This window comes from Podarcis muralis, chromosome 18 (assembly GCF_964188315.1).
Source record: "Podarcis muralis chromosome 18, rPodMur119.hap1.1, whole genome shotgun sequence".
Lineage (NCBI taxonomy): Eukaryota > Metazoa > Chordata > Lepidosauria > Squamata > Lacertidae > Podarcis > Podarcis muralis.
The window spans coordinates 4,182,548-4,203,836 of record NC_135672.1 but is presented as its reverse complement, the minus strand read 5'-3'; the positions used below and the strand labels follow the sequence as shown (position 1 = coordinate 4,203,836).

At 48.6% G+C, this 21,289-nt stretch overlaps 1 protein-coding gene across 2 annotated transcripts; it reads right to left on the bottom strand.

Annotated features, from left to right (window-relative positions):
- On the bottom strand, positions 1 to 21,289 carry JSRP1 (junctional sarcoplasmic reticulum protein 1). 2 transcript variants are annotated; one of them, XM_028713933.2, is made up of 7 exons: positions 21,136 to 21,289; positions 14,932 to 15,055; positions 13,476 to 13,522; positions 6,637 to 6,985; positions 5,286 to 5,438; positions 2,258 to 2,337; positions 1 to 812 (listed from the first exon to the last, which is right to left on the bottom strand). In XM_028713933.2, the coding sequence occupies exons 2-7, from the start codon at positions 15,032 to 15,034 to the stop codon at positions 234 to 236; spliced, it is 1,311 nt and encodes a 436-aa protein (XP_028569766.2). In that variant the 5' UTR covers positions 15,035 to 15,055; positions 21,136 to 21,289; the 3' UTR covers positions 1 to 233. The 2 variants fall into 2 exon arrangements, with proteins under 2 accessions (XP_028569766.2, XP_028569765.2); XM_028713932.2 differs by lacking the exon at positions 21,136 to 21,289 and adding an exon at positions 20,776 to 21,102.

Genomic DNA, 21,289 nt, shown 5'->3' with positions numbered 1-21,289 from the left:
GAGGTCAGAGGGATCTCCTGGGCTGGGCAGACAAGTCCTTGGCCGTGGCCCAAGATCCCTCTGCAGGTGGCAGGGCCTCGGTATTACGTGTCTGGGAAGTGGGGCCAAGGGGGAGTTTGTGAGACGCAAGCAAGCGGGTCTTGCACTGCTCCAGAGTCGCCTGGGCCCCTGCGCCCGCCTGTTCGAGGGGGCAGGGGGCATTTTGGAGCGCTGCTTCCCACGGCGGAGGGGTCTCAGTCGTGCCGCCTGGCAGGCTTCTGCAGGGGGAAGAGTGGGCGCTGCACCCGCAAGGGCTTCCGGCCTCTCTGCTCGTGGGGGTGGGCCTTGTGGTCCCTCTCTTTCCCGCGGTCGCGCCCGTCCTTGGGACGCCCCTTCCCTTCCTCTTGCTTGTGGGCCTTGGCTTCGGGTTTGGGCTGTCGGCTCCTCCTCTCCTCGCGCTGCTCTTTCCGCTTCCCCTCCCGCAGAGGCCGCTTGCTGCGAACAGGCTCCTCCTCCTCTTCCTCCTCCTTCTCTTCCTCCTCTTCCTCTAGGTCCTTGCGACCTTTCTGGGACTTCTCCTTGGAGACCCTCTCTCTCCGGGTTGCTTTCTCTGGTCTTTTCTTCTGCTTGACTTTAGCTCCTCCCCCTCCCTCTTCTGGCTCCTCCTCCTCTTCTGGCTCCTCCTCCTCTTCTTCTGGCTCCTCCTCCTCTTCAGTGGGCTCCTCCTCTTCGACTTCGAGGCTTTCCTCTTCCTCTTCCTCTTCCTCCTCGATGTCAGGTGGTTCGTCCATGTCCGACCAGTTCAGCCACCTCTCGTAAAACCAGAGTTCTTCCTGGAATGGGAAGAAAACACACACACAAACACAACGGGTGTCACCAAAAACAGCCTCTGGACATTGTGGGCCCACAGCTCCCATCATTGGTGGGCGTCCAGCTACATTTGGACGGAGACAAGTCTAAGAAAAAGCTATTAGGTAAAGGTAAAGGGACGCTGTGGGTAAAACCTCAGTGCCTAGGGCTTGCCGATCGCATGGTCGGCGGTTTGAATCCCCGCAGCGGGGTGCGCTCCCGTTGCTCGGTCCCTGCTCCTGCCAACCTAGCAGTTCGAAAGCACCCCCGGGTGCAAGTAGATAAATAGGTACCGCTTTATAGCGGGAAGGTAAACGGCGTTTCCGTGTGCTGCGCTGGCTCACCAGATGCAGCTTGTCACGCTGGCCACGTGACCCGGAAGTGTCTTCGGACAGCGCTGGCTCCCGGCCTCTTGAGCGAGATGAGCGCACAACCCTAGAGTCGGACACGACTGGCCCGTACGGGCAGGGGTACCTTTACCTTTAAAGGGACCCCTGACCATTAGGTCCAGTCATGGCCGACTCTGGGGTTGCGGCGCTCATCTCGCTTTATTGGCTGGAGCGGTACCTATTTATCTACTTGCACTTTGATGTGCTTTCGAACTGCTAGGTGGGAAGGAGCAGGGACCGAGCAACGGGAGCTCACCCCGTCGCAGAGATTCGAACTGCTGACCTTCTGATCAGCAAGCCCTAGGCTCAGTGGTTTAACCCACAGCGCCACGAAAAAGCTATTATTCTGCCTCAAATACTGCTTTAACGGCTTGAGGCCACAAAGTATTCTATACATTTGATAAATAAATGCATTTGTTAAAGAAAGAAATGCATAAATGCCTCGCGGGACATCTCTGGGAGAATAAACGGCGCAGGAGGGAAACCTCCACAAATCTGCAGCGGAGTCCCTAAGGCTTGAGTGTCTCCTTCCGGCAACTCCTTCAGCCAAGCTGGTGCCAAAGGTCTTCCACTGCCCTCCTTTGGACCCCGTCAGTGAGGCTGAGAGGGGGGTCTTGTCTGGGCAGCCCAGGACCCCCAGACGCACTGCCCAGGATTGCGCCCCAGGGAGGGCATTGCAGTTCTGCTCACACAGCAGTTTGACCACCCCTGGATGCCAATAATAATAATAATAATATTACCCCACTCATCTGGCTGGGTTTCCCCAGCTACTCTGGGAGGCTCCCAACAGAGTTAAAAACACAATAAAACATCGAAACAACATCAGCAACAACAACTTTAATCTGGAGGGCATCAGCTTTTCCCACCACCCCCCGCTCCAGGATGAAGCATTCTCCTTAGAAGTAGCAGTAGCAGAAGGGCAGTTTGCAGTGGGTGGGGCCCCAATTCAGCATCCTCCGCCATGGATGGACACAACCTGCTTTGCTGGAATTGGGCATATTTTCCTGCTTTCCACCCACCCATTCGTCATCTCGACTCACCGCTTCCCCAACGCTGCCGTCTTGAGATGTCCAAGCGCTCAGCTCGGCCTCAAGGATTTCCCCACCGTAGTCGACAATGTCTGTGGGAAAGGAGAGGCGACCTTCGATGTGCTCCAATACCAAAAAGTAGATGCACTTTTTTGTGTGCAGATGTTGCAAATCTAGGAATCGGCCGCATCCTCCATCTCTGAGATCTAGTCTGAGCTGCTTCACAGCTGAAGCAACATCTCCCTTTTAGCCCCAGGCACCAGCCTTCCTGAATTAGGGGGAAATGGGGATTGATCCTAGCCAGTGGCGGCTGGTGCACTTTGGGACTGGTTGGAGGGAAGGCAGGGAGCCGGGCAGCAGGTGGCGACAGAGACAACCGCAGGAAGAACCCACTGATTCTGGTTGGCAGGTGGAGCTGGGTGAGAGTTTGAGAGCTGCCACCCATGGGCCTGTGGGAAGCTACTCAGAGAAGGGTGTTGATCAGGCCTGCTTGGATCAGGGCCAGGCTGAGAGCCAGGAAAGAGTGGAGCTTGCAGATCCTACTCTGAGTTGCTTCCTTGCTGAAGCAACGTCTCCCACTGAGCTCCATGCTCCAGCCTTCCTGGACCCATAGTCAGTGTTAGAAACACAGATATAACCTAGGTGCCAAATGGCTCCTTGAACCAGGGTTACAGTCGCCAAATTGGAATGTCTACTTTTGGGGCAAAGTCTTACTTTTCAAATGATGTACTGACTGTGATTGGTTCTCAGTTCAGAGGACAACCTTGAGCTCAGTTAAGAGCTTTGAGAACTTAAAAAAGAAAAGTCACTTTGCCCAGTTCACATATCTATTGCCCTATTCCAACCTCTTTTTCGTAATGGTGACATGGACCATTCATAACGCAGGAATATTCTTCCCAACTCTGAGCATAGCTGTCAACTGTCCCTTATTTGGCAGGACAGTCCCTTATCCCAGCGCTGTGTCCCACTGCTGTCCCTTATGGATGATGTCCCTTAAATTTCCCGGGTTTCAAAGGAAGCAGCTCCTCTCCCTCCCTCCCTCCCTGCCGGCCAGGGAGGAGGGAGGCTCCAACTGTGTTCCTTGGCTGTGTTGCTCACCCAATAAGGAGTCTAAGAACGACTGGGGGGGTGGAGCTTGCATGCCTTGTGCCGATCAAATCGGCCGCGTTGCCTGGGGACTCGCCTTTGCTCAGCGCTTCCCAGCGGAGAGGTGATGGTGGTTTTCCTTGCTGCATCCCCTTTGCCGGGTTGCTGCGCTGTGGGAACCACCGCTTGAGGCTTCGTTTGGCTGCTGGCTGGGCTTTCTGCCTTTGGCTCGGAGGGGCTCAGAAGCCGAACACACCTGTGCCCGGAAAATCCCTTATTTTGGCTGCTGATCCCTTATTTCCGAGGTTGCTGGTCCCTTATTTTCAAATCTGTAAGTTGACAGCTATGACTCTGAGCAGGGCAGTGGGGAATGCGAAGACAAGTGACAACAATTCACTATAACGCTCTTCACTGCTCCTGTTCAGGCTGCACAGAAAAAGCATTTTGGTTCCAGAAATTCATTCTGATTGTGCGGACAAAGTATAATGGATTGAATTCTACAGGGTGGGACCTTAGTGTGTGAAAACAGACCAGATCCAAGGATCCCCGGATGGTGGAGACGTCAGGCACCATCCTGGCACCCAGGTATCTTCCCTTGGTCGCAAGTGGCCGATAACCAGGTGCAAAACGCGCCTGGCGCCTGGCTAATTTCTAACACTGCCTGGAAGGAATCCTCTGGAGAAGAAGAGCCTTCTGATCTTGACTGGCCAAGCAAGGCAGACACCTGGAACAAGTTCTACTCAGAGTAGTACCCCCTCCCCCCCCGAAAGTAATAGATCTGAGACAGTGGTTCCCAAACCACTTCCCTGCCTCAAAAAAAATTAATCCCCAGAGCCTGCTAATCTATAAAAGCGTTATTCAGAATGGATTTATTTCCAGATTTTCACTTTCTGAAATATGGCAACGCTATCCAGTGCCCCCTTGATGTGCTTTCGCTTCTTAGCTCCCTGATAGGTAATCCCAACATCCCCCACCCAGGGAACAGTACCACCCACTCTGTGAACCACTGATCTGAGGTAGAATAGAATCTTAAATTGGAAGGGACCCCTGAGCATCATCCAGTCCAACCCCCCACAATGCAGGAATATGCAGCTGCCCCTTGCAGGGATCGAACCTGCAACCTTGGCATTACCAGCACCACACTCTAATCATACTCTGAATGTGACTAACATCAGGTAAAAGGCAGAATTTGTGCAGCGCTTTTTTTTTTGAACCATGAGGACTAGAAACTTGCGGTTTGGCTGCAACTTGGATAGGACCCAGAGCCCGTTTACTCCTGCGTCCCACTCAACAAATGTGGGGTTTTCCTAATTGCAAAAGGGGGTCCCTGAACAGAAGGAGCCCACTAACCAAGTGGATAGCTCAGCTGGTTGGAGCGTGGTGCCGATAACGCCAAGGCCGCAGGTTCGATCCCTGCCTGGGGCAGCTGCCTATTCCTGCCTTGCAGGGGGTTGGACTAGAATTCAGGGGTCAGCAAACTTTTTCAGCAGGGGGCCAGTCCACCGTCCCTCAGACCTTGTGGGGGGCTGGACTATATTTCGAAGGAAAAAAAAGAAGGAACAAATTCCTATGCCCCACAAATAACCCAGAGGTGCATTTTGAATAAAAGGACACATTCTACTCATGTAAAAACACACTGATTCCCAAACCATCCACGGGCCGGATTGAGAAGGCAATTGGGCCAGATCCAGCCCCTGGGCCTTACTTTGCCTACCCATCAGGCTTTCTCAACCTGCGGGTCCCCATATGTTGTTGAACTACAACTCCCATCACCCCTAGCTAGCAAGGCCAGAGCTCAGGGATGATGGGAGTTGAAGTCCAACAACATCTGGGGACCCAAGGTTGAGAACTGCTGGACTAGATGATCCTCACAGTGCCTTCCAACTCTACAATTCCATGATTCTGTGTTCCAGTAAGCAGCTGGTCATATCCTGAAACCACTCTTCTCCCTTACCTTGAACCACCTGGCAGCTGATGCTGAGGAGGGCGAGGCAGGAGGCGACCACGAGGCATTTGTTCAGGGTCAGGCCCTCCCAAGGGAGCGTGTCCTTTGTTGGCCCTGCAGTGCGGGCCTCTGCTTTCCTCTTAGCCGGGACGGTCTTTGTAGCTTCCAGGAGAGAACAGAGAGAGGGGGAGAGTTGGCCACACTGGACCTCCTGCTGGGACCCAAAGCCTGTTTTTGGTGGGTCCTTCATGGGGGACATTCAGTGTTAAGACACACATCATGATTTGCGATATTTTGCCAGGCCAAAAAATTATGAAACCGATATCACACTATGGACTTTGAACCAGTTTTGGATGATATATTGATATAATAAAGGTAAAGGTACCCCTGACCATTAGGTCCAGTCGTGACCGACTCTGGGGTTGCGGTGCTCGTCTCGCTTTATTGGCTGAGGGAGTCGGCATACAGCTTCCGGGTCATGTGGCCAGCATGACTAAGCCGCTTCTGGCAAACCAGAGCAGCACATGGAAACGCCGTTTACCTTCCCGCCGGAGCAGTACCTATTTATCTACTTGCACTTTGTGCTTTCGAACTGCTAGGTTGGCAGGAGCAGGGACCGAGCAACGGGAGCTCACCTCGTCGTGGGGATTCGAACTGCCGACCTTCTGATCGGCAAGCCCTAGGCTCTGTGGTTTAACCCACAGCGCCACCTGCGTCCCTTATTTTGATATTTTACCCAGCCCTAATGAGCACAAGTGCCGTCTTGTTTGTGTTCCCTGTTGCTCATCTCCCTTGTCCCCCATCCCTTTTAGTTGTTCCCTGTCCTCCAAACCAAGAAAGCGGTCTGGACAGGCACACACACATGCTACAAAGAGGAAAGGACCTTGAGGACTAGCCTCTTACTGTAGCTTTAAGGAAAAGGCCACAATGCAGGAGTAGAACAGCTGCTCTGCATGCAGAAGGTCCTGGGTTCAATCCTCAGTGTCTCCCAGTAAGGCTGGGAATGCCCCCTGTCTGATATCCTGGAGAGAGGTTTCCTAGTTTAAATCGGCTCAGGACCATGAAGGAAAGGACCATAATCTCATGCAGAAAGTCCCAAAATCTCCAGGTTGGGCTCAGAAAGATTCCATTGTCTGAAACCCGGGACAGCTGCTGCCAGTCTGTGTAGACAGCCCTGAGCTACATGGAATAATGGTCCGACTCAGACTAAGGAAGCTGCTAAAGTGAAGGTTGGAAACCCACCCTCCTGCCCCTTGGCCTTGACCCAAATCCAGCCCCCAAGTCCCTGCAATTTCTGCCTATACAAGTAGGAAGCAATGCTGTCGTCACGCGTGCATCCGGCCCCAGGGAAACCGCATACCTGCTGGAGCTGCAGGCCGCACTTTCTCTGCCGGCTTCTCTGCCCGCGCCGCCTTCTCAACACGGGGCACCTTTTCTGCTCGGGGAACCTTCTCAGCCACCTTGTCCATCCCGGAGGGTTTTTCTGCTCGGGGCGCCCTCTCCACCACCCTTTCAGCCCGCAGGACTTTTTCTGCCACTTGCTCAGCTCGGGGCTGTTTTGCGGGGACCTTCTCGGGAGCCGGGGGCTCCTCCGCTTCCAGTGACGGCTCGGGAAGCGTGGAGGAAGCTGCTTCTCCGATGCTGTCCACGAACTCATCGAGGTCTTGGTCGACCACGTGAAGCTTGTCTACATCCTTCCTCTCTATACCCTGAAGTGGGAGGAATTCCAGTGGTTTATTTCATCTGAACACTGAAGACGTCCTCTGAGCAGTTTTCTAAAATAATACATACTATGGGTTCATAGAATCATAGAGTCGGAAGGGACCCCAAAGGTCATCCAGCCCAACCCCCTGCAATGCAGGAATCTCAGCTAAACCATCCATGACAGATGGTTTTTAAGCTTAAAAACCTCCAAGGAAAGATAGTCCAGCACCTCCTTTTCACTCTCAAACAGCTCTTACCATCAGAAATTTTTGTTTAGTCGGAATCTCCTTTCTTGTAACTTGAAGCCACAGGTTCGAGTCCTACCCTCCGGAGCAGGAGAAAACAAGCTGGCTCCATCCTCCATGTTACAGCCCTTGAGCTATTGGAAGATGGCTATCCTATCTCCTCTCTGTCTCCTCTTTTTCATGCTAAACACACCCAGCTCCTTCAACCGTTCCTCACAAGGCTTGGTTTCCTTAATCATCTTGGTCGCCCACCTCTGCACACCTTTCGGCTTTGTCAACATCTTTTTTAACTTGTGGTGCCCAGAATTGGACACACTAGTAAGCTGATTTCTTCCCCAGAAATCAATGCGTATGACTCTTCATTATTTTCAATAGTTGCATCCCATGTTAGACAACTGGGGGGGACACAGGAGCCCCCCATTCCTGATCTAGGTAAAGGTAACCCCTGACCATTAGGTCCAGTCGTGGCCGACTCTGGGGTTGCGGCGCTCATCTCGCTTTACTGGCCGAGGGAGCCGGCGTACAGCTTCCGGGTCATGTGGCCAGCATGACTGAGCCGCTTCTGGCGAACCAGGGCAGCGCACGGAAACGCCGTTTACCTTCCCGCCGGAGCGGTACCTATTTATCTACTTGCACTTTGAGGTGCTTTCAAACTGCTAGGTTGGCAGGAGCAGGGACCGAACAACCAAAGCTCACCCCGTCGCCGGGATTCGAACCGCCAACCTTCTGATCAGCAAGTCCTAGGCTCTGTGGTTTAACCCACAGCGCCACCCGCGTCCCATCCATTCCTGATCTAGGAAGTAGCATTTCTCTGCTGCATGGAGGAAATAGAACAATGCCTCTATTCCAAAGAGGCCTTCTCTAAAGAGAGGGGAATGCATCTTCTTCTTCCATCAGGGATGGGGAAACCTGTCTCCCTCCAGGTGTTGCTGTTTTCTGACTCCCACATGGTTCTCCCCCCCCCCCCATTTTATCCTCACAACGCCCCTGCAAGGTAGGTTAAGGTGAGTGGCCCAAGGCCCACAAGCAAATGGATGAGCAGGGGGTGGTGGGATTCGAATCCTGGTCTCCCCATCTCTAAACCAACCACTGCATCTCAACACAGGGATAACATTTTCTGGCGCTTGGAAGTGTTTGTCGATGCCTCGTGCTGCTAAAAGTCAGAGAGAGATTTCCAGGCGGTACTTGGGGAGAAGATCAAGAGCAATCTCCTTTCAATTTCAAGGATGCTGTTGTGAAAGTTCACGGCTCTGCAGAACAAATTACACAATAGCAGCCTTTGTGTGTGTGTGTCCGTTTGATTGGAATTTCAGGGTCCTTGGCTGCTGTTTTCAGCCTGCCTCAGATAAGATGATCTGCACTGTGGGTTGTGCAACTTGGGGAGCGGGAATTTGGTTGTCGTAACACACACACACACACACACACACACACACACACACACACACACACACGGGAGAATGCTCTTCTGTTTGATTCTTGCTAATTCTGTTTGATTCTTCTGTTTGATTCTTGTTCCCTCCCCCCCAATAATCTTTATTAATTTTTTTCCAAATATCTTAAGCACAATACAGCTTAACAATATTATTCTCCTTTCAACCTATATCTTATCTGAATTAACTTCCCTCCACCCCTCTTCTGGCTTCTTTACATTGCTCTTTCTTAACCGTGATTACTATATATACATTCTATAAATGTCTCTAATTCCTTAATAATTTTTTTGTATTATACTTTAGACATAAAGGTACCCTGCCCGTACGGGCCAGTCTTGACAGACTCTAGGGTTGTGCGCCCATCTCACTCAAGAGGCCGGGGGCCAGCGCTGTCTGAAGACACTTCCGGGTCACGTGGCCAGCGTGACATCGCTGCTCTGGCGAGCCAGAGCCGCACACGGAAACGCCGTTTACCTTCCCGCCAGTAAGCGGTCCCTATTTATCTACTTGCACCCGGGGGTGCTTTTGAACTGCTAGGTTGGCAGGCGCTGGGACCGAACAACGGGAGCGCACCCCACCGCGGGGATTTGAACCGCCGACCTTTCGATCGGCAAGCCCTAGGCACTGAGGCTTTAACCCACAGCGCCACCCGCGTCCCTATACTTTAGACATACATTCCTTATTATATTACAGCATTACATCTTGTGGTCTAACCAAATGTTTGCAATAAACGTTACGAGTTTTATTTCAGTCCTGTGAGTGTCTTTATTTATGTACAGTTTTCTCTAAAAGGTAAAGGTAAAGGGACCCCTGACCATTAGGTCCAGTTGTGGCTGACTCTGGGGTTGCGGCGCTCATCTTGCTTTACTGGCCGAGGGAGCCGGTTTACAGCGTCCGGGTCATGTGGCCAGCATGACTAAGCCACTTCTGGCGAACCAGAGCAGCGCACGGAAACGCCGTTTACCTTTCCGCCGGAGCAGTACCTATTTATCTACTTGCACTTAGACGTGCTTTTGAACTGCTAGGTTGGCAGGAGCAGGGACCGAGCAACGGGAGCTCACCCTGTCGCAGGGATTCGAACCACTGACCTTCTGATCGGCAAGTCCTAGGCTCTGTAGTTTAACCCACAGCGCCACCCGCGTCCCTCACAGTTTTCTCTAAGTATACCATAAATTAGGACCATTCTTTCTGGAATTTCTCCATCATCCGGCTGTCGGATTCTTGCAGTTAGCCTTTCTATTTCTGCATACTCTTGGTTCTTGCTTTTGGGCTTTCCAGAATGCTAGACTAGAGGGGTCAGAGGCCTGAACCGGCAGGCTTCTGTGTGCATTATACAGGGTTGACTAATGACATCATAGACTCATTGAGTTGGAAGGGACCCTGAGGATCATCTAGCCCAACCCCTTGCAATGCAGGAATCTTTTGCCTCATATGGGACTTGAACCCACCACCCTAAGATGAAGAGTTTCATGCTCTTATCAGCTGAGCTACCGAGAGTTTGGGGAAAGGGCTGTAGTTAATTGGGAATGCTCATCATTTGCATTCAGAGCTGGCACAAAGCAGCTTTCTTGGTTTTGAAATAAAATAATTAAGGTCTTATATATATAATAAATGTTCATAAATGTACCAAGCAAACACCTACATAAATATATAAACCACATGTCTGAAGCAGCACAGGAAAACAGCCCTGGAACCATTTTGACTCCCAAATTAACCAAATGATTTCTCTGCAAGGTCAAGGAAAATGGAAAAGCCTCTTGTCTTTTCCTTCACAAATCCTGTCTTAAGGGTATGTCTGTGTGTGAATAGGGTGAGCCTGTGACCTGGCTCAGGAACTAAGTATTTATCATTACACAAGATTGGCCAGGGTATCCAATCAAGTGAGCATTAACAGGTAACCTGCCAGACAGGAGGTAAACAACGCACTCAGATTTCTGCTGTAGACTGCCTTTTCTGTGATGTAGGTATGATGTATCTCGGGGTAGTCTTGGACTCCAGGACAGGCAATTTAAAATGTCTATATAAGGGTGGACACACCTTGGTTCTGGGTCCTCCTCCTTTCCTGCGTGTGAGGGGAACACCCTGTTGCAACAGATCAATAAAGATCAGGCTTACTAGCTGCTTTGCTTCTCAATATTCTCTGGTTGGCCTCTGTTCTTTTCTCCGACCGATGGAGAACCTACAAGGGACTCTATAAGGGCTCTTGTGTCTCCCATAAGGGAATCAGAGCAGATTTTCATTTATTACAGTTTCCTACGTAAACCAGTTCCTTGAGGACTAGAATCTTGCTCTATCCCAGGAACAGCTGCGAGGAGGGAGGAGGGAGGACAAGGTTCAAAAATCAGCCCAGCCACAAACTGGCTGCCTAAGTTGCTCAGCAGGACAGCTTGTCCTTAGGCAGAGACTGGTGAGCTCACGCAGGAACGATGTTGGGACAGGCTGCCAAGCGTCAGTCTCTCCTCTCGAGGGACAGGACGGATTCTGTTTTCTCGTTATTATCATCATTATTCCATCTATTAATTGCTTCCTATGAAGTTGGTGCTGGGAATCTCTTTGAGGGGGTCGTAGGAAGCAATTAATAAATGAAATGATGATGGTAACGAGAAAAAGAATCCCTTCCGTCCCCCGGGAGGAGAGATCATGCTTTAAAAAATAAACAAATTAACACCAAATTTAATGCAAATTTAAAAGTTGACTCCCCGCCCCACTGCCTGATGTTTCACTATTGCTGCTCAATTTTACAAACATTTCCAAATTACGTTTTAAAAAACCTGAAGGTTTTTTTAAACATCATTTCAATGGGTCTTCTCTGAGTAGAAATCAGTTGGGACTAAGTTCTGTCCCAGGAGAACCAGACCCAAGACACATATCTGCACCACATGTGCCATTATTCTGCTGCTCTAAACAATTGTGATGTCATCCAAATAATCATGGGAACTGTAGTTTGATAACGGTGCTGAAAGTTGTTTTTGTTTGTTGAGTCATTTAGTCGTGTCCGCCTCTTCGTGACCCCCTGGACCAGAGCACGCCAGGCACTCCTGTCTTCCACTGCCTCCCGCAGTTTGGTCAAACTCATGCTGGTAACTTTGAGAACACTGTCCCACCATCTCGTCCTCCGTCGTCCCCTTCTCCTTGTGCCCTCCATCTTTCCCAACATCAGGGTCTTTTCCAGGGAGTCTTCTCTTCTCCTGAGGTGGCCCAAGTCTTGGAGCCTCAGCTTCAGGATCTGTCCTTCCAGTGAGCACTCAGGGCTGATTTCCTTCAGAATGGAGAGGTTTGATCTTCTTGCAGTCCATGGGACTCTCAAGAGTCTCCTCCAGCACCAGAATTCAAAAGCATCAATTCTTCGGCGATCAGCCTTCTTTATGGTCCAGCTCTCACTTCCATACATCACTACTGGGAAAACCATAGCTTTAACTATACGGACCTTTGTCGGCAAGGTGATGTCTCTGCTTTTGAAGATGCTGTCCAGGTTTGTCATTGCTTTTCTCCCAAAAAGCAGGCGTCTTTTAATTTTGTGGCTGCTGTCACCATCTGCAGTGATCATGGAGCCCAAGAAAGTAAAATCTCTCACTGCCTCCATTTCTTCCCCTTCTATTTGCCAGGAGGTGATGGGACCAGAGTTGTTAGGAGACTCCTATATTTCCCCCCCAGCTACAATTCCCAGAATTCCCTAGGAAGAGGGACTGATTGTTAAACCTCTCTGGGAATTGTAGCTCTCTGAGGGGAATAGCGGGATTGCCTAACAACTCTCAGCACCATTAACAAAATATAGTTCCTAACTTTTGTAAAAAACAACAACCCAGAAGCCTTTTTATTAGGTATTTTAGGCCAAGACATACCAAAAGAAAAGAGGACTTTATTTATGTATGCCACTACAGCAGCAAGAATGTTGATTGCACAAAATTGGAAGACTGGAGAAATACCAACTAAATAACAATGGCAAGAGAAGTTGATGAACTATGCAGAACTGGCAAAAACGACAGAAGGACTAAGAGAAAAAGACAACAGAGACTTTGAAAAAGATTGGGAATCATTCATATTATATTTGCAGAAACAAAGAAACTCAACAGACTTGATGGCAGGATTTAAATAAACATCCACATTATCAGCATCAGAAAATGCTTAGAAGATAGTGAAATAGGATGGTGTGTTTAATTTTATTTTTTATGTTTTTAGGTTTGATGTTATGTTATTAACAACGTTTTCTGTTGAGAGATAGCAAAGTGGGTGAAAAGAGAATCAAATCAGAAGCGGAAGTTGGGGGAAGCCTTGGATGGGAGGGAAGGAGGAATATATAGTAAATGTTAAGAAGTTGAGATGTATGTCATGAATGAAAAAAAATTAAAAATTAAAAATTAAAAATTAAAAATTAAAAACTAAAAATTAAAAATTAAAAATTAAAAATTAAAAACTAAAAATTAAAAATTAAAAACTAAAAATTAAAAATTAAAAATTAAAAATTAAAAACTAAAAACTAAAAATTAAAAATTAAAATTATAAACAAAAACAAAAACTACAGTTTCCAGGATCCTTTGGAGGAATAATAATAAATAATAATAATAATAATAATAATAATAATAATAATAATAATAATAATAATTTTTTATTTATATCCCGCCCGCCCCAGCCAAAGCCGGGCTCAGAGCGGCTAACAGCATTAAAATGATACAACATTCTAAAATAATAATAAAATTTTATTTAAGTCGCACCTGTTAAAGTGGCAGAAATGCTGCTTTCAATGTGAGGTGTGGATGTGGGCCGAGAGAGGACTCGGTACGCAAGGGTCTTAAAGCATTGCCACACGCGGTCGTACTTACGTTTGGGGTGCTGTTGAGCTCTTCTTTACTTACTGGTATTGCGGCATCTGTTAAAGAAACACACACCAATTAGCATCACTTTAATGGTGGGACTCGGGTGGTGCTGTGGGTTAAACCACAGAGCCTAGGGCTTGCCGATCAGAAGGCCGGCGGTTCGAATCCCCGCAACCAAGTGAGCTCCCGTTGCTCGGTCCCTGCTCCTGCCAACCTAGCAGTTCGAAAGCACATCAAAGTGCAAGTATATAAATAGGTACCGCTCCAGCGGGAAGGTAAACGGCGTTTCCGTGCGCTGCTCTGGTTCGCCAGAAGCGGCTTAGTCCTGCTGGCCACATGACCCGGAAGCTGTACGCCGGCTCCCTTGGCCAGTAAAGCGAGATGAGCGCCGCAACCCCAGAGTCGGCCACGACTGGACCTAATGGTCAGGGGTCCCTTTACCTTTACTTAATGGTGGGACCAGCGCTGAGATGATGGGGGAGACGATGATCATGGCCAGGTGAGGAGACACTGACCTGACTTTGGCTTTCTTCTTCCCTCCTCCTCCGTCCTTCCTTTTGTGTCATGTCCATGAGATTACGAGCTTGGGAGCTGGCTTATCTTTTAATACCTGTATACAACAACGCTCCTGAACACCAGGTGATGGAAACCGCAGGAGGGGAGAGGCTCTCGTGCCCAGATATTGCTTGTGGGTTTCCCACAATGGGCCCCTGAGAGAAAAGGATGGTGGACAAAATGGGCCTTTGGCCGGACCCAGCAGCCTCGTCTTCTGTTCTCATGGTGTTATGTACTGAGTTAAATAGGATCCAGAATGCAGCAGTCTGATTGGTCCTAGCACAAAAAGATTCAGAATGCAGCAGTCTGATTGGTCCTAGAACAGTAGGATCCAGAATGCAGCAGTCTGATTGGTCCTAGGATCCAGAACACAGCAGTCTGATTGGTCCTAGAACAATAGGATCCAGAATGCAACAGTCTGATTGGTCCTAGAACATAGGATCCAGAATGCAGCAGTCTGATTGGTCCTAGAACATAGGATCCAGAATGCAGCAGTCTGATTGGTCCTAGAACATAGGATCCAGAATGCAGCAGTCTGATTGGTCCACAGGAGCCACCCAATCCAACTCCAGGTGGAAGTGAATCCGCAAACTGATTGGCCTACAGGAGAATCCCGTAATTAGCCAATCACGTGGGGCCCATTGTGTAAATGATGTATATAAAGCAGACATTCTGGGGGAACTTCCATTCCTCCTCACCACTATGAGCTGAATAAAGAGCATGAAATCCACTCTCGACTTCGTCACTGGTGACGAAGGTGGGATTCGAACCCACGCGTGCATAGTACATATATTTCACATGTTCTTCTGAAAGGGTGTAAGTTGCTTAGATTCCCTAAGGCCTAAGCCATGCTCATATCCCTGCATTGCAGGGTCCCTTCCAACTTACAATTCTATCATTGAAATACCTTCTTTTATCTCCTCCTTCAATGGCTTCTGGACCGGAGGCTCTTTCAGAGAATCTGGAGACTCTTCGCTCCGCTCCAGGATCTCGCAGGGACCCGTCGCCATGTCGTCGCTGAGGAACCCTTGCTAAACGCAGCAGGAGGAACGAGGCAGAGATTTGTCGTCAGCATCCCAACCAGGTTAAGTCACAAAACAAGCAGAAGGGACCAGAGCCGTGTGAATCCCAGTTGGACTGCAGCTTTTGCTTGCGCTGTCTCGTGCCATATATATATATATATATATATATATATATATATATATACACACACACACACACACAACCAAATTATCAATCAATATATCCATTTACATCTATCCCTTCTTATCCCCCGCCCCAAGGACTTCCCTCAGCTCCTCTCTCGGGTTCCTTTGCACATATTATCCTCTGCATATTGTAACCTAGTACATATCATTGCCTTATTTATCATATATTCAACAAATAAATTTGTGGATGTTTATTCAAAACCTGCCAAGGACTCCAAACCATTTTGTTGTCTTTTTAAATAATTTGTGAAAAATTCCCATTCTTAATAATAATAATAATAATAATTTATTTGTACCCCGCCTATCTTGCTGGGTCAACCCAGCCACACTGGGCGGCTCCCAACAAAGATTAAAAATACATTAAACTCTTGAGGTCATGATTGTCCTTGTCACACAGTTTATATGTCAGCTTGGACAGTTCTGCATAGTTCATTAGTCTTTCTTGCCACTGTTCTTCCGTTGGAATTTCCTCGTTCTTCCATTTTTGTGTTAACAAGACTCTTGCTGCTGTTGTAAAGGTAAAGGTAAAGGTACCCCTGCCCGTACGGGCCAGTCTTGACAGACTCTGGGGTTGTGCGCCCATCTCACTCAAGAGGCCGGGGGCCAGCGCTGTCCGCAGACACTTCCGGGTCACGTGGCCAGCGTGACATCGCTGCTCTGGCGAGCCAGCGCAGCACACGGAACGCCGTTTACCTTCCCACCAGTAAGCGGTCCCTATTTATCTACTTGCACCCAGGGGTGCTTTCGAACTGCTAGGTTGGCAGGCGCTGGGACCGAGCAACGGGAGCGCACCCCGCCGCGGGGATTCGAACCGCCGACCTTTCGATCGGCAAGCCCTAGGCGCTGATGCTTTTACCCACAGTGCCACCCGCGTCCCTGCCGCTGTTGTAGCATACATAATTTTTTTCTTTCTTTTCTTGGCAGGTCTAAGGCTGTTTTCAATGCATAGTGCAGAGGGGGCCTTTATTGATCCACTGTGTGTGTGTCTGGAGGCGGTTGGAGGATGGATGGTGGCTAATGGACAGAGGTTACTGTTTTGGGGGGCAGGGGGCGGGCTGGTGTGGGGGACTTCCTGGTCCTGAATGGGGTAACTGTGCCCCTGAAGGACCAGGTGCACAGCCTGGGGGTCATTTTGGACTCACAGCTGTCCATGGAGGCACAGGTCAATTCTGTGTCCAGGGCAGCTGTCTACCAGCTCCATCTGAGACCCTCCCTGCCCGCACACAGTCTCGCCAGAGTGGTACATGCTCTGGTTATCTCCCGCTTGGACTACTGCAATGCGCTCTCCGTGGGGCTACCTTTGAAAGTGACTCAGAATCCACAACTAACCCAGAACGTGGCAGCCAGACTGGTGACTGGGAACGGCCGCTCAGGTCATATAACACCGGTCCTAAAGGTCCCTATTTTCATCCAAGAAATGTTGGAGGGTACAGGGTTAGGCGACCCCCGAACCAAGGAGATAAGTAACTGCACAGCCTTTAGGAGATGTCTGAAGGCAGTCCTGGATAGGGAAGGGTTTTTTAAAAAAACGTTTAATGTTTTATTATGTTTTTGTATATGCTGGAAGCCACCCAGAGTGGCTGGGGCAAATAATAAAATTATTATTATTAATGCCCCAAAAGTGGAGAATTGGTTCTCAATCTAGGAGATTCCCTTTTTTAAAATACCGAGTCCTGTTGGAGGGGTGGGGCAGCTGAAGGTGGGCGGGTGGTGGTGTAAGTAATATCCCCAGGCCTTAAACGGCAGTCCAGTTTCCACCCCACCTCTCCTGCAAGATGCCACAGCCTTCATTCACACTCGGATATGTCAAACCAGAGCCTTGGCTGTGCAGTCATCGTCAAAAACCCCATGGCAGCCTTCTAAGAATAGGGATCTGAAACCCAGCACGCTGGACCCTGTCCAGCCTGCAAAACGAGCAGCCCCATTTCCCCGTCCCGTTCACAGCCCAAGCAGGTGTTCGGAGACGCAAAAGGAGCCTCGCCGGCCTCCTCCCTAGGTGCAGTGGGAAAGAGTGTGTCGGATTAGGCACCTGGGAGACCCGGGTTTGAATCCTGACCCTGCCTCAGCCACAAGCTCACTGGGTGTGCTTGCTTGTTCCTTTTTTAATAAACTGATTTACTAACAACAACAACAACGTGCAAAAAAAGACAAGCAATCAAAAGATTTTAAACATACAGCGCAGCTCCAAAGGGAGAATAAAGGGTCAACTCATACAAACATAGAATTATAGAATTGTAGGGTTGAAAGGATCATTCAGTCCAATGCAATGCAGGAATATGCAGCTGTCTCATACGGGGATCGAACTTGCAACCTTGCTATTATCAGCACCACTCTCTAGTCCTCTGAGCTGCCCTTTACAAATAATAAAGAATCATTAAAAAATCAAAGCATTCTCCAGCTGCAGGCTTCATCACTATTGAGAATAAAGGTTCTAATAAATATCTTAAGTAAGCCAGATGTTTGCATATACTGGTGACATAAAATCGTGGCATATACAGTGCTACCTCGGGTTAAGAACTTAATTCATTCTGAAGGTCCGTTCTTAACCTGAAACTGTTCTTAACCTGAAGCACCACTTTAGCTAATGGGGCCTCCTGCTGCCACTGTGCTGCCGCCGTGCAATTTCTGTTCTCATCCTGAAGCAAAGTTCTTAACCTGAGGTACTATTTCTGGGTTAGCGGAGTCTGTAACCTGAAGCGAATGTTACCTGAAGTGTCTGTAACCCGAGGTACTACTGTATTACAAAAAAATACTTTGCGTTTACGAGATATTTCTTGGAGAAGGGCAATTCCCAAACAATCCAGCAACCCGTTCCAACAATCCAAATGATTGATTATCAATTATTATGCTTACTGATTGCATTTATATGCCACCTTTTTCTCCAAGAATTTCAAGGTGGCACACATGGTTGTTCCCTTCACAACAGGGTAAGATAGTCTGGGAGGCAGTGACTGGATTCAAACTCAGGCCTCCCATGTCCTAGTCTGTTGTCCCTCTCATCTTAGCCTACTCCACAGAGTGGTTGTGTGAGAATGAAACATGGAGGGGTGAAGATTCTGCATGGTGCTTTGAGCAGCCTGGCAAAAGGGCAATACAGTGGTACCTCGGGTTACATACGCTTCAGGTTACAGACTCCGCTAATCCAGAAATAGTGCTTCAGGTTAAGCACTTTGCTTCAGGATGAGAACAGAAATCGTGCTCCGGCGGCGTGGTGGCAGCAGGAGGCCCCATTAGCTAAAGTGGCGCTTCAGGTTAAGAACAGTTTCAGGTTAAGTACGGACCTCCGGAACGAATTAAGTACCGTATTTTTGCTCTATAAGACGCACCAGACCACAAGACGCACCTAGTTTTTGGAGGAGGAAAACAAGAAAAGAAATATTCTGAATGTCAGAAGCCAGAACAGCAAGAGGGATCGCTGCGCAGCAAAAGTAGTGATCCCTCTTGCTGTTCTGGCTTCTGGGATAGCTGCGCAGCCTGCATCCGCTCCATAAGACGCACACACATTTCCCCTTACTTTTTAGGAGGGAAAAAGGGAGTCTTATAGAGCAAAAAATACGGTACTTAACCTGAGGTACCACTGTAAAGAAATTAAGAAAACCGGAGGTGTGAAGGCTTTCAGCTTGTGGGACGGACATAATTTCTGAGCTGCCTTCTGCTGAGTCCCATGGCTGCCCCATGGAACGGGGAGCAAACTTGCTTTCTCTGGTTCTGGAGGGTGGGACTTGAATCTTCGGCTTAAAGTTAGAAGAAATGAGATTCCGACTCTATGATTATATGACTCTGTAAGTCAGAGCGCTCTTCCGGTCTAGCTCAGCATCACCTACGGGGCTCTCTGAGATTTCAAGGTGGGCACCCGTCCCCAGCTCTGCCAGGAGGAGCCGGGGACTGAACCTGCCGCCTTCTGCATGCCAAGCAGGTGTCCAACAACTGCGTTATGGCCTTTCCTCTTAAAAAACAAAAAGAGGCGCAAGTCCTCAATCAAACCACATTCTTATACTACTTATTTAAACTGAATATTCATTTAATTGGAACTGTGCCAGATGTGAACAAAACACCTATGATTGTTTAACAGAAGACGTTCCCTGTATACGCTCAATCTTGGATTTTGGCAGACTTTCAGCCGCAGGTGATTCCACAGTGAGAATCTCACTGTGCTCCTGACTGGGGAGGGCCAATACAGCCCATGGAACAGCACAAGACATCAAACATAAAAAACTTCCTTATTTATGTGTACAACGACAGCAGCAAGAATATTGTATGCCCAGAGATGGAAAGAAGAAGAGGTTCCAACAAAGGGAGAATGGCTTTTGAAAATGATGGCGTTTGCAGAGCTGGCAAGATTAACAGCAAAGATTAGAGACCAAAATGAGGATAAATTCCTTGAGTGGAGAGCTGTTACTGAGTATTTAAAGAACCACAGTCCCACGTGGAGATAGAAACGCAAGCAGGATTTGAAATATGAGCATCAGAATTAATTATTGGTTAGAATAAAGCAATTTATCCTATTTTTGTAGGAGAAATGTCCTTTTGCTAGACTATGTAAAGCACATTTCTACACACACACACACCAATAATCCTGTTAACTGTAGCTTACTCCTCACAGAGGTGCTTAGGTTCCCAGGAAACTTATCGTTTCCCCCCGTGTATAAGACTAGGTTTTTTTTACCAAAGAAATCTGTTTAAAATTGGGGCTCGTCTTATACACAGGTAGTGCTGAGGGGGTGTTTTCTTAATTTGGAGTACCCAAAAATACATGGGGGCGTCTTATACACAGAAAAATACAGTAACTAATCAGCGTTCTCAATATTCTTTGGCCTGGGTGTGAGTGTGCGCACACACACGTGCGCTTTAAATGTTCTTGGTGTCTGCGCAAGCTAAAAACTCCCTCCAAATCCTTATGTTTTTAACCTATTTGCTATTATTACATGGTTTTTTAGGATCAAGCTTTTGAATGTTGTAAGACACCTTGACTCCCTCACCTTGAACCCGGCACCTCTCAGGTGGGTGCCATTACCAGTATAAGAGAACAAGGGCGAGTTCTGGCACCTCTCTCTAGCCACTGACTATTATTATTATTATTATTATTATTATTATTATTATTATTATTATTATTCACCCTTCATCCTAAGATCCCAGGAGCGTTACAGCAATTACAACGCAACTTTAAATATTAGAACACAACATTAAAAGCAATTGGAAACAATTCAACATTGCAGAAATAAGTCGGGTCCTAAAAATAGACCGCTCAAGCAGGTTGGAGAGGTGAGCATTCCTCAACATTTGCCAAAAGCTGTATAACGAAGATGCCAGATGTTCGTTGGCTGCAAATCACCTCAAGGCACAGGTAAAAGGCGATGGTGTTGATTAATCTATTAATTTCATTCATCAATGACCACTGGTTTGGCAGCGGGCAGAAGTTAATACACACTCTTTGCCTGGATCTTCCCAACGTCGATGGTTACTGGGTCAGGAACACGTCGGGGTTAGTCTGCTTCAGAAAATGGAAATAATAATAATAGAGTGCAATCTATAGTTATAGATACCTTGCCAGCTTCATGCCTGCATTCGCTTTCTCAGATGGGGAGCAGCCTTCGCCACAGCTCCCAGGGAGCTGGTGTGGGGCTTTTGCGTCGACGGCTGCTGACTCAACATCAAAGCGTCACCCAAAAATAGTTTCCTTCCCCATCCCGGGCGACCCGTGGAAGGCGGCCCAGCTGGAATCTAGCCGGAGAGGCCGATCGCAAGCCAGCGAAAGGGGAAAATGAATATTCGGGAGATCCAGGCAGGCTGGCCGAAAGTTCGTGGGATTGTTGCAAGCAGACACGCAGACAGACGTGGTTCAGAAACCAGAAGTTGGGAGTGCTAAGACGCAGACAGACAGACAGACGGCATGCAGTTCATACCCAGGTCCTTTAAATCCGGCCGTCTGGCCTTCAGATTGTCGCCTGGATCAATCCTGCCCCCCCCTCTGTGTGTGTGTGTGTGTCTCTCTGCACAGCTGAAATATACAGCGACAGGTGTCCTTCCCTTCCGAGGAAAATTCCAGCCAATGACAGG